The sequence below is a fragment of the Octopus bimaculoides genome, chromosome 8 (assembly GCF_046866305.1).
Source record: "Octopus bimaculoides isolate indiv1 chromosome 8, ASM4686630v1, whole genome shotgun sequence".
Lineage (NCBI taxonomy): Eukaryota > Metazoa > Mollusca > Cephalopoda > Octopoda > Octopodidae > Octopus > Octopus bimaculoides.
This window is the reverse complement of record NC_142935.1, coordinates 89008038-89022022: the sequence shown is the minus strand read 5'-3', so window position 1 is coordinate 89022022 and position 13985 is coordinate 89008038. Positions and strand designations below refer to the sequence as shown.

General features: G+C 36.0%; 1 protein-coding gene across 2 annotated transcripts in view; it reads right to left on the bottom strand.

Annotated features, from left to right (window-relative positions):
• LOC149134498 (uncharacterized) overlaps positions 1-13985 on the bottom strand; it is an 82879-nt gene that overhangs the window by 20924 nt on the left and 47970 nt on the right. For both annotated transcript variants that reach the window (XM_089356780.1, XM_089356781.1), the window contains 2 exons: positions 9883-9962; positions 2763-2903 (listed from right to left, as the gene is read on the bottom strand). In XM_089356780.1, coding sequence (XP_089212906.1) covers positions 2763-2903; positions 9883-9946 — 205 coding nt within the window. In that variant the 5' untranslated portion in view covers positions 9947-9962. The remainder of the gene's footprint in view (positions 1-2762; positions 2904-9882; positions 9963-13985) is intronic.

Sequence of the window (13985 nt, the reverse complement as noted above, 5' to 3'; positions counted from 1 at the left end):
GTGTGTGTGTGTGTGTGTGTGTGTGTGTGTGTGTGTGTGTGTGTGTGTGTGCATACAAGGTCTAATCAATAAGTATCCTGACTGTTCCTGATGTAACAAAGCTAAAGCGTGCAGGGTGAAGCTGTTTGCCAAAGTTTGACAGTGAACTTTGCTGTGCATGCACACTAAGTTTTAACGTTCTAGCTCACTTCCTCTGTTTACAGCAGTGCTTGGAAGGAAGGTGTGTAGCGTGTGATCGTCGCATTGATCAGGACAGAGAGAGTTTAAATGCGCAAAGCTGCAGAAAGTGTATGGAGAGGAGTGTATGAGCTGCTCACAAGTGTACGAGTGGTTCAGACGTTTCGAAGATGACCGACAAAATGTCGATATTGACGAATGTTCTAGGTGACCCGCAACCAGCAAAAACTGAGAGAAAAAAACGTAGATGTGCATGCATCTGTGAGAGAAAATCATCGAATCACCACCCGTAAGTTATCGGAGAATGTGATATTAGTTATGGTTCAGTTCAGTCCATTATCGCAGAAGATTTGAGCATGAGACGCGTGCCTGCCAAGTTTGTGCCAAAACTGCTTTCAGATGACCAAGAAGTCACTCGGATTTCAGTTGCACAAGATCTTGATTGTGTCGAGAACGATGAAAACTTTTTGAAAACTTTGCGTAGGCCCCTGAGCAGGTATCGCCAAGGTTTTGTCAACATTTGATGCAGACTCTCTGCTCAACTTTGTCATGGTCAATGGGACGATGACAAGCGACACACCTTCCTTCCAAGCACTGCTGTAAACAGTGGCAGTGAGCTAGAACGTTAAAACTTAGTGCGTATGCACAGCAGAGTTCACTGTCAATGTTTGCCGCGCGGATTCACTCAGCATGCTTTAGCTTCGTTACTATGGCAACAGTCCGGATACTTATTGATCAGACTATATAAACAGGTTCGGCCATAATAATGGGACACATTTTAAATGCTAGTATCTTGGATTATAAAAATGACAGAGTATCAAATATATTGGTACTCTATGTGTCCCATCATTATGGACCTCCCTGTATATATATATATATATATATATATATATATATATATATATATGTGTGTGTGTGTGTGTGGTGTGTGTGTGTGTGTGTGTGTGTGTGTGTGTGTATGTGTGTGTGCGTGTGTGTGTGTGTGTGTATGTGTTTATATATATGTGTTTATATATGTGTATATATGTGTTTATATATAGATATATATATATATGTGTATGTACGTATGTATGTATGTATCTATCGATCTCACTATATCTCTCTCTCTCTTATGTGTACACACACGCATACATACACACACACACAATCACACACACACACACACACACACACACACACAGACACACACACACACACATACACACACACACACACACACACAGTGCGACGCGTATTTGTAGACACTTAATTATCACAATATTACTCGTTCGAAACCAATGAAAGGATTTTTATCTCGTGCAGATCCCACATACCAGATAAAATGCTAACACGAGAAATAAAAGGACATGACGTCATTTTGCAAAGTATTTCGTGCACAAAATCCGGATGTAATTGGAAGCTTTTGACAAGAATGTTTTTGCACACTATATATATATATATATATATATATATATATATATATATATTCTTTTATCCCTTTATACGTTTCAGCCCTAAGGCTGCGGCCATGCTGGACCACCGCCAGTGTAATCACCTTTTTAATGGCAAATCTTGTTATTGCCTTTTGGTGAAGGAGGGATTTCGACACTGCAGCCTTCTTTTGAGGTTCCTGCCTTGATATCGGTTCATCGGGGATCTTGGCTAGCAAGAAGTCAAGTTGTGTCTTGAAAACATCTACCCCTACTCCATAAAGATCCCTCAGATGTTTTGGCAAGGCATTAAATAGCTGTGGGTCCTTGAATCCTAAACTATTGCAGTACATGGTCCTCACTCTAGATGGGATAGCTGGGACCTTTGGAACAGTGCAGTGACATTCAGTTCGGGGGCTAGTATAGCTCTCGATACCAAAGTTTGGAGCCGGTCCCGCCAGGATTCTTTTGTTTGACTGATACAATCGACTCTGCCAAGCATTGTCTTTCTTATGATAATAATTATAATAATTATGCGTGCACGCACACACACACACACTTATGCATACATACATATATATTTATTTACATACATACATACATACATACACACACGCAAACACACACACACACACACACACACACACACACACACACACACACACATATATATATATACTAATCAGGCCCTTTATCTTCACTATGTAATGTAGATGAAACATTTGCTTGAGTTCAATTTAATTAATGCGGAAAACACAATATAAAATCGGCTCTCACGTATTCAATGTAGTAAACTAATGAATTTTAATTAATTAAATTACACCCATAATGATAAGAAAATTATTATTTTAGTAATGAATTTTAGTAAATATATGACAAGTGTAAAATAGGATAAACCCTGAATTTTTAATCATTCAAAACCAATTAAAAAGAGAATTTAGTAGTGAATGTGTTTGATATTGGTCAGTACAGAGAAACATTCACATAAGTTTAGCTCTTAGAATGCATAGTCTAATTCTTTCTGCTAGATATTTTAATGTATAGAGAGGATGGGCATAATTTTTATTGATTGACATTTCTCAGAAAACTACATTAAGTATGGTAACATCCTCTCAACAATGTTATTGTTTTTTCCTGTGAGCATATATGCAGTGTATAAAAGAGTAAAATAGTTACGTCTCTGACAGGCATGTCCGTTCCAACCATTTGCACAGCCTGAATCACATTCGCCAGTTATGTTATTGCATGTGGTTATATCTTCGCAGCGACATATATATTGGCATCGAAGGCCGAACAGTCCCAAACTACATTTGTGAGCTGTTAATACAAGGAATAAGAGGAAAATATATTAAATGGTGAAACGTCTGTGATTAGTTATTTTGATACAAAACTATTATATTTTGGAATATAAACTTCATACTGTGAATATTTACAGTATTTGTATCTAGACTACGTTTCTAACGGAGAATTATCACATATCATCATCAAGTGTTATATTCTTGGATATGTATATGGTATCAAACAGGTTTTGAGGTGAGAATATATTTCTAAACTCTTTCTAGAAATCCTTTTGTCATCTAAGCCACCTGATGGCTTAGACACCTGATGACGATCGGTGTTGGAACCAATCAAAACATAGTGTAGGCACAGCAAATACTGTAAATATACACTGTTATAGTGAGGTTAATAGTTACAAAATTTATAAGCTTACGGAATGGAGCGTTTGATAATATCGCAAATTATCCTAAAAGTGAAATTAGTGTGTTTAATTCTGTATAAATGAAGACACATTTTTCGTTCTCGAAACTGAATAATTTCGCGTGTCACACACAGAAAAGCGAAGTGTAATGTTTTAGACAAGTTTTCCTGTCATTCCCTGCCCATGGAAAGAACATATTCCAGTCAACATGTCTTCAACTTGTTCGAATCAGTTTGTCTTTTAAGATTAATTTGCCCACATTCTGAACTTACTCATTTCCATAAACCTTACTGGATGATTTTTGCCGATGCAATTCATCACTGGTTTCATTGTACCTTTCTCTCTTTCTTTTACGTCCCCTTTTGTGATGCAAGAAATTTAGAGACATAGGCTCAATCCGTCGCCCAATTTAACACAACTTGACTCAAGGATGCCTTTAACAGAATACAGTTGTTTGCTAACTTTCAGGTTAACTATCGGAGGGTAACTTCCCTCACAGATACCAGAGACATGTAACAGGATTTCCTTCTGATTATATCAATAAAAGGAAAAGAATAAAACATTAAAAAAAAGGAAGAAAACTCGGTTGGTGAATTTACAGATGTTATTGGAAAGAAAACAGCATGTGTCGATGTTAGCAATCAGTGTTTTTACCATGTTTTAACATTATTACTGCATCAAACATCGGCACAAAGAACACATTTCGGGAAAAGGTATAATCGACTAAATCGACACCAGCACATAGCTGGTACTTTATTTCATAAACTCTGGAATGATAAAGGCAAATATGACAGCGCCAAAGTTTGAATTTAAAACGCGAAGAGACAATTAAATTCCTTAGGGAATTTTGTCCACCATCTTACTGTTGCCACACTGCCCACCTCCACCTTCCTCTCGTCCTTCTACTTTTCCCCCTTCTCCTCTTGCTTCTACTACTACTTCTGCTCTGATACTACTGCTTCTGATACTACTATTGTTGCTGCTGCTATCACAATTACTACTACTACTACTACTACTACTGATGATGATGATGATGATGATGATAATAATAATGGTGTTTCGAATTTTGCCACAAGAGCAGCCATTTTGGGGGAGGAGATGTGTTGATTACATCGACCCCAGTGCTTCACTGATACTTAATTTATCGACACCGAAAGGGATAAAAGACAAAGTCGACCTCGGCGGAATTTGATCTCAGAATGTAGCAACGGGCAAAATACCGCTAAGCATTTCGTCCAGCGTGCTAACGATTCTGCCAGCTCACCGCCTTAGATAATAATAACGATAAAGATAATCCTTTCCACTAAAGGCACAAGGCCTGAAATTTAGGAGAGTGGATTGGTCGATGTAATCGATTAATTCACTGGTACTTATTTCATCGACTCCGAAAGGGATGAAAGGCAAAGTCGACCTCGGCGGAATTTGAACTCAGAACGTAAAGACAGACGAAATGCCGCTAAGCATTTCGCCTGCGTGCTAACGATTCTGTCACCTCGCCGCCCTAATGATAATAATAATGGATTCTAATTTTTCCACAAGGGCCGAAATTTTAGGGGGAGAGGATGAGTCGATTACATCGACCCAAGTGTTCAACTGGTACTTATTTTATCGAGCCCGAGAGGATGAAAGGTAAAGTCTGCCCTGGCGGAATTTGAACTCAGAACGTAGCAACGGGTGAAATACCTATTTCTTTACTGCCCACAAGAGGCTACACACAGAGAGGACAAACAAGCGAACTGGCAGAGAAAATGGAATGCTCCCACACTGCTATAGAGAAGCATCTTCACTCGATGGGAAAGGTTCAGAAGTATGGAGCATAGGTTCTGCATGCTTTAGGTAACAACAACAAAAATCAATGAGACAATCTCCGCTGGTTTGCTTGCTCGTCACCGCTCAACTCATGGACACAAGCAACGATTTCTTTACCGAATCGTTTACTGGCGACGAAAAATGGTGCCTGTACATCAATATGAAGCAGCGTAAGGAATGGCTTAGCCTCGGTAAACAAGCGACACCGCGCGTGAAACAAGATCTTCATCCGCGTAAAACGATGTTGTGCGTATGGTGGGACTGGGAAGGGATTATCCGTAATGAATTGCTTGAACGGAACCAAACAGTCACCGCGGAACTCTATGTTCAACAGATGGAACGACTCAACACGGCTATTCAAGAGAAAAGACCTAAACGATAGCATGGAGTTCTTCTGCTGCACGACAACGCCCGCCCCCATTTCGCCAATATGACCAAGGAAGCCATTCAAACGCATGGTTTGGAAGTGCTGCCACACCCGCCGTACTCTCTTGATTTGGCACCAATGGATTTCCGCCTCTTTCGATCTCTTTCAAATGCTATGCGCATAGTTTCGTTCAATACTGATGCAGAATTGAGAGCTTGGTTGGATCAATCCTTCGAATCGAAATCGGGTGATTTCTACCAACGAGGTATTGAAAATCTCGTTGAACATTGGTAAGAAGTTGTAAACAACAAGAGTGAATACATTATTGATTAATTAGTTGTTATTTTTTATTAAACCTTTTAAAAAATTTTAATTTAAAAAACGGCGGGAACTTAGTTGCCAACCTAATATGTATATATATATATATATACATACATACATACATATATATATATATGTATATATATATATATATATATATATACATAAAAGCATTGCTCAGTATTCAACGTTGACATACGTTTCCATTTATAAATACTTACACACACTCACACACACACACATATATGTGTATATATATATATACATGCATATCCGTATCCATAAAAATACACATAAAAATATATATGTGCATATACATATACACATACACACACATCCATACACACACACGCACACACACACACACACGCACACACACAAACACACAAACACACACACATATATATATATACATTCATACATATACGCATATAAATATACGCATATATACACATACGTAATAATAGGTACCTATAATTCATATAATTATTTAATTAGTATTAATATTTGTTTAATTTAGAGTATGCTGACCAGTAATACGAAAAATTGATATCGTACTAGTAAACAGAATAATATTTAGTCAACCTTAAAGACAATAAAACCTCGGTAAACCTTTAAAACACTTAACTAAGTAATAAAATAAGTAGAATGAAATACAGTAAACTCTAGAGATAATAAAAAAATTGTAAAGCTTAATAGCACTGGGAAATAAAATGAAAATAGATAGGATGAAATACAATAAACCTTAAGGGAAATATAACACAAGAGACCTGAGTGACATATTAAACAAAAATGTTAATATGAAGTATGAAACACCTTAAAGATCATAAAAACATAGTAAACTTTAAAAACAGTGAAATCTAAAATGAAATAAATAGAATGAAATACAATAAAATAAAACAGTAGAGACTGTAAGATACAAGGGGAAAAGTCAATCAAAAATAACAAAACACAATGAGACAGAGTTAAATAATAAAACACACACAAAAAAAAAATCCAGAAAAATATTCGAAACAAACAAAATATAGCAATTAAAACTCATGGTGAAACAACATTGTAAAATACCGTAATGCAGAAACACGCACATATAACTAATTTCATTACTGCAATTATATTTTTCTAATTATTGTGTTGGATCTTTTTGGTTTGACGGGCAACATTTTTTTATGTAGTGTTTTTGGTACCGAAACACTTTCAAACTTCGAACACTTGTATATTTTGTGTTATAGAACAGATAAAAAATGTTGCATTCGAAGTTATTTCATGTAAAAAAATTGTCGCACTTCGGCAACTTCAACCAATCACTGATGTCTATTGAGGTGAAAACAATTACGCCGTGGAATGTAAACAACGGTGTCATGGGATCTTTTCCCTTGAATAAAATTAGTGCCCTTGTTTGTCAACAACAACTATCCGTTGTCAACAACAACTATCAGCGGTATATATTTCGTTTGTCACTGTTATTTATGACATCGTTCGTGCGTTTGTACTGGTTTTAGATTTAGGGTTTTAGGGTTAGGGTTCGGGTTTTAGAGTTAGGGTTAGTTTTAGGATTACGGTTAGGGTCATGATTATTTTTGCCATAACCTCACTCATAACCTTAACCCTAACCCTAAAACCCTATAACTCATAACCATAACCCCAACCCTAACCCTAAAACCCTAACCCTAACTCTAAAAACCCTAACCCTAACCCTAAAAACCCTAAACGCTTACTAGGGAATAATGATATAATTTAACAGGGAATAACACACTTGACACTGAACAGCACTAACTGTATTCTGCTGAATAGACGTCAGTGATTGGCCGAAACTACAGAAATACAACTTTAACATGAAATAACTTGCGATGTACACATTTTTGTTAAGAAGGCTAAGAGAAAAAGACGTTTTATATGACACATTCTACCAGTGTCCCAAGTTTGAAAGTGTTTCGATAAGAAAACAAGTGTTGCCCGTCAAACCAAAAAGATCCCCCCAGAAAAATATTCGAAACAAACAAAATATAGCAATTAAAACTCATGGTGAAACAACATTGTAAAATGCCGTGATGCAGAAACATGCAGATATAACTAATTTCATTACTGCAATTATATTTTTGTAATTATTGTGTTTAAATGTATCTTATTGCAATATATGGGGGTTTTCTTTATATTTCATTGTATTATGTTGTGTCCGTAAGCGATGTTCCGGCATGGCCTTGATCAGGACAGATAAAATAATCAAATAGAAAATAATTGTTTTTCCGTGTTTTGCTGATATAGTTTGTCTTATCTTTTCTTTTACTAGTTTCACTCATTAAACTGCAGGCCTGCTGGGACACCGCTTTGAAGAATATTTTAGTCGAATGAATCAACACCAGTACGTTTTTTTTCTTCTTCAGCCTGGTACTTATTCTATTGAATTCTCTTGCCAAACCGCTAAGTTACGAGAACGTAAACGCCCAATACCGGTTGTCAAGCGGTAGTGGGGGACCAGGACAGACACAAAACCACGTGAACAGGTCGCGGTCTCAAAGCGACGAAAATATTTTGGCAAATTAAATTTAGATGTTGAAGTGAATCTAACGGTTTTTGTGTGTTTTTAAACGGCTTATAAACACCTTCCACGCTGCAATTGTTTTATATATATATATATATATATATATATATATAACTATAGCCTCGGGCAAACCAAAGTCTCGTGAGTGAATTTGGTAGACGGAAACTGAAAGCCCGTTGTGTACATAAATATATATATATACATACATACATATATATATATATATATATATATATATATATATAAATATACACATATATACATACACACACACACACATATATATATATATATATATATATATATATATATATATATATATATATATATATATATATATATATATATATACATATCTGGCACCTTGGGCAAGTGTCTTCTACTATAGCCTTGGGCTGACCAAAGACTTGTGAGTGAATTTGGTAGGCGGAAACTGAAAGAAGCCCGTCGTAAATATACATGTGGTCATCCCGAGACTATAGTAGAAGACACTTGCCCAAGGTGCCAGACAGAGGGACTGAACCCGGAACCATGTCATTGGGAAGTAAGCTTCTTATCACGTAACCACTCCTGCGCCGATCACCTTTGTTAATTTTTAAATTCTATCGTTTATCTTTTACGTGTTTTAGTGACTGGTCTGCGGCCATACTGGGAAATCGACTTTAAGGGTTTAGTCGAACAAAATCGACACCTAATAATCATTTTAAGCCTAGTAGTTATTCTATCGGTATCATTCGCCGAACGGCTAAGTTATGGACACGTAAACAAACCAGCACCGGGTGTCACGCGGTGGTAGAAAAAAGCATCAACACGAAGACACAAATACATAGATATGTACATACATAGATACACACACAACATACACACACACACACACACACACACACACACACACACACACACACACACACACACACAGATACATATAGAATTGAAGAAATTGGAATAGATACGAAGGAGTACATTTGGACAGTTATTTTTTAATCACTACAATTGTTTCCACCCAATGTGGTTCTCCAAAAATACAGATATTTGATCAAGCAACTGTTTGCATAATGAGATGAAATTGTGCTTCCTCAGGTGATATTCAAGTGTTGTCTCTGTTAGTTTAAAAACATCCACTTCAAGGCCATCATATCCGCCGGTCTTGGTTTGAATTTTGTAGCAGTTGGTCGATTCATATCGTTTTCTGCCAGAGTGTCCACCAAAGACACTCTGGCAGAAAACAACATGAATTTACCAACTGCTACAGAATTCAAACCAAGAAGGACAGATGGGATGGCCTTGAAGTCGAAGATTTTAAACTAACGGAGACAATACTTGAATATCACCTGAGGAAACACAACTGGATCTCATAGTATAAGACACTTGTCTAAGGTGCCATGTAGTGGGATTGAATTCGACACCGTCTGGTTGAAGAGAAATCTTTACTATATTAATGTTAATTTTGTTTATTTTGTTAGTACATATTAATTGTGTTTTCTACATGAATTTATATTAACTAAATTAACATATATTATTGTTAAATTACATTAAGTGGTTTCAGTATAATTTGTCTTACCTATAATATGGGGTGAGAAGACGACAACCAAAATGAAGTTAAGTTGATTCAATTTTAAGGCCATCGTGGAATGCTCAGCTCTGTAAAAGAAGAAAGACAAAATTAAATGACGTTTAATAACACTACTGAACCGGTTGCAGGAGAAACGATCTATCTACCTAGAGAGAACAACATTATATGTCACTATCCTCCTCCTGCTCCTCCTTTCCCTCTTCCTCCTCATCCTCCTCCTCATCATCATTATCACACACTGGGCGAAATACTTAGAAGTATTTCGTCTGCCGCTACGTTCTGAGTTCAAATTCCGCCGGAGTCGACTTTGCATTTCATCCTCTCGGGTTCGATTAAATAAGTACCAGTTACGCACTGGGGTCGATGCAATCGACTTAATCCCTTTCTCCAAATTTGAGGCCTTGTACTTCGAGTAGAAAGGATTATTATTATTATTATTATTATTATTATTATTATTATTATTATTATTATTATTATTGTTGTTGTTGTTGTTGTTGTTGTATTTCTTTTCATGCTGTTTTTGGTGATTTCTGGTGGCAAGGCTTTGATCTTGCGCTGCAATTAAAAATCCTTTAGTCTCCACTTTGAGTCCTGAGTCTCTCAACCATTGTTGGGATTTTTACTTTGTCTATTTCTTTTGTTTAGCTAAATCCAATATTTGCCATGTAGGGGCTTTTCTTGCCATAGTTTTATCATGATACGTTACTGTCCCACTTTTAATTTGGATTTCAGTTGTTTTACAGCTTTTGTTGTTTCTTCTTTTTCTTCATAGTTGTTAGGTACTACGACTTTTTCTTTGCATTTATCAGCTTCCTTAAAGACAGAAAACAGTTTTTTGTTTTGTTCGTGTTTTGTAGCTATTTGCATCAATTTTCTTTGGAGTAGGTATTTCTGTAATTCTATGGTTGTTATTTTGTAATAGTTTTCTAGCTATATAATGCCTTTACCACCTTCGATATGTTGTATATATATATACATAAAACTTTTCGATACGTAGTATATATATATATAACCTTTCGATACGTTGTATATATATATATATATATATATATATATATATATATATATATATCCTTTCTGGGTGGTGCATGCTAAATCCTGTCATTATTTTTCCTGTTTTTATGTCTATTTTGATTAGTTCATTTAGAGTCCAGTTAAGAACATTGTAGCTGTAACTTATAACTGAGACGGCTAGAGTGTTGATAACTATTATCTTGTTTCCGCATTAAGCTCTGTTTTCAGTATTAATCTAACTCATCTATAGTATTCCTTTCTTATCTTCTCTTTCATCTGTGTGTGTTGTATCCTATCTAGTTCATTGATTCCTAAGTATTTGTATGTCTGGCTTTGGTCTTATTCTCTTATTTCGTTTGTTTTATCTAGTGTGATGTTACTCTTAACTAGTTTTCCTCTTTTCAAGGTTGCTTTGGCACATTTTTCTAAACCAAATTTCATGTTTATTTCTTTGATAAATCCATGTAGTATTGCCTGTATTAATGTTACCAGTTGTTTATCATTTGCAGTATACAGCTTTAAATCATCCATGTACAAGAGATGGCTGGTTGTTTTGCCTTAACAGTTGTATCTACATCCATTTCTGTTTAGCATGTCAGATAAAGGTGTCAGTGACAAGCAGAAAAGGAGTGGAGAGATTATTATTATTATTATTATTATTATTATTATTATTTATATTATTTTATGTTTGACTTTTGTTTTGCATTTGTACAAGTTGGATCCAAGTCTCACCCAGAGACCTCAAGAGACAACAAGTTAGAAGTTCATGTAGGTGTTATGCCTAGGGTACCATATATTTGGATTTGTACAGTTTTGTTCAAGTGAATGTTTAAGAAACCATAAGAAAATTATGTTTGCTTTAAAATTTGAGATCACATAGACAGTATTTTACGTAGGATATGGGCAGTTCCCATGAGCACTATCTTATTATTATTATTATTATTATTATCATTATTATTATTATTATTATTATTATCATTATTATTATTATTATTATTATTATCATTATTATTATTATTATTATTATCATTATTATTATTATTATTATTATTATTATTATTATTATTATTTTATGTTTGACTTTTGTTTTGCATTTGTACAAGTTGGATCCAAGTCTCACCCAGAGACCTCAAGAGACAACAAGTTAGAAGTTCATGTAGGTGTTATGCCTAGGGTACCATATATTTGGATTTGTACAGTTTTGTTCAAGTGAATGTTTAAGAAACCATAAGAAAATTATGTTTGCTTTAAAATTTGAGATCACATAGACAGTATTTTACGTAGGATATGGGCAGTTCCCATGAGCACTATCTTTTGGACTTCAGCCATTTTGGGGTTTCCTGGTATCTGAGCTAGGTAGTAATCAGCCCGTTTCGCTGTCATTCCCAGGGCACCTATGACAATAGGTATTGTTTTCGTCTTCAGATTCCACATTTTGCTAATTTCTATTTCAAGATCTTTATATTTGCTCAGTTTTTGGTAGGTCTTGACAGATACGTTTATATCAATTGGGACAGTCATATCAATGAGGAGGCATGATTTTTGTCTGAAGTCTTTCAGTATGATGTCTGGCCAATTTGCGTCTATCTTTCTGTCAGTTTGAATGGTGAAGTTCCAGAGGAGTGCAATGTGATCATTTTCAAGTACTGGGGGTGGTTTGTGTTCCCACCAGTTTTTATCATGGGGCAAGTCCAGGTTTTTGCATATTACCCAGTGAATATATTGTGCAGCTCTATCATGCCTGTTGAGATACTCTGTAGGCGCAAGCAGACTGCACATGGAGACAACATGATCGATGGTCTCATTTTGTTGTTGGCATATACGACATAATGGGGAGCTGCCGTTCTTTAATATGTTGGCCTGGTAGTTCTTTGTAGGTAGGCATTGATCTTGGGCTGCTATGATAAACCCCTCTGTTTCTGATTTCAATCCAGAGGCCATTAACCATTGGTGGGTAAGGGCTTTGTCAATATCTGCATTATTCGCTCTCTTTGGGTATTTGCCATTGAGAGGTTTTCCATGCCATTTTTCAGTCATAATAGCTAAGGCAGCAATTTTAGCACGGGTTTTCAAGCGCTTAGCTTTTTCTGTAGGTGTTTCTAGTTCGTCTAATTCTTGAATTTGTTGCAATTGGAATTCACTTAGATATTCCTTTGCCTGTTTTGTTACTGAGTAAGATGCTTTCTTGCTTTCATATTTTAAGACAAGTTTTAGCATCCAGTCCTCAGAGTTTTTCATATAGGTGTCTAGGCCAATTGTGGCTACCTTCATTGATAATGCCAGCTGTAGTAGTCCTCGACCTCCCTCTTTTCTTGGCAGATAAAGACGTTCTATATCTGCCTTAGGGTGGTGCATTCTATGCATTGTCAACAGTTTTCGTATTTTTCTGTCAACATTACATATTTCAGTAATTGACCAGTTAACGATGTTGAAACTGTAAGTCACGACTGGTATGGCTAGAGCATTGATCGCTTCGATCCTGTTTCTCGCGTTCAGCTCTGTCTTCAGTATTGCTCTCACCCTGCGATAACATTCTCTTCTGATCCTTTCCCTCATCACTGAGTGCTTGATATTGTCCCCTTCAATTACCCCTAGGTATTTATAGCTCTCCGCTGGTTCTAACTCTTTTATGACATTTTGCTGGTCAAGGTTCACATTAGATGTATTTGTCATTTTTCCTTTGATAAAGATAGCTTTTGCACATTTATCAAGGCCAAATTGCATCCTGATGTCATCACTGAATTGTTTAACAATCGCTAGTAGGCCTTTGAGTTGTTGGTCATTTTTTGCAAAGAGCTTTAAATCATCCATGTAAATGAGATGATTTATATTTTTATCAAATATTTTATAACCATACTGTGCATCATTGAGCAATTTTGAGAGCGGTATTAGGGCTAGACAGAAGAGGAGTGGTGATAGTGAGTCACCCTGGAAAATGCCACATGAAATTCTTACATCTCCAGCATTTAGAGATTCATTGTCATTGTTCAACATCAGTGTGGTTCTCCATGATCTCATACTTACAGATAAAAAGTTTCGCAGAGTAGGAGCTATTTTATACATTTCCAGACATTTCC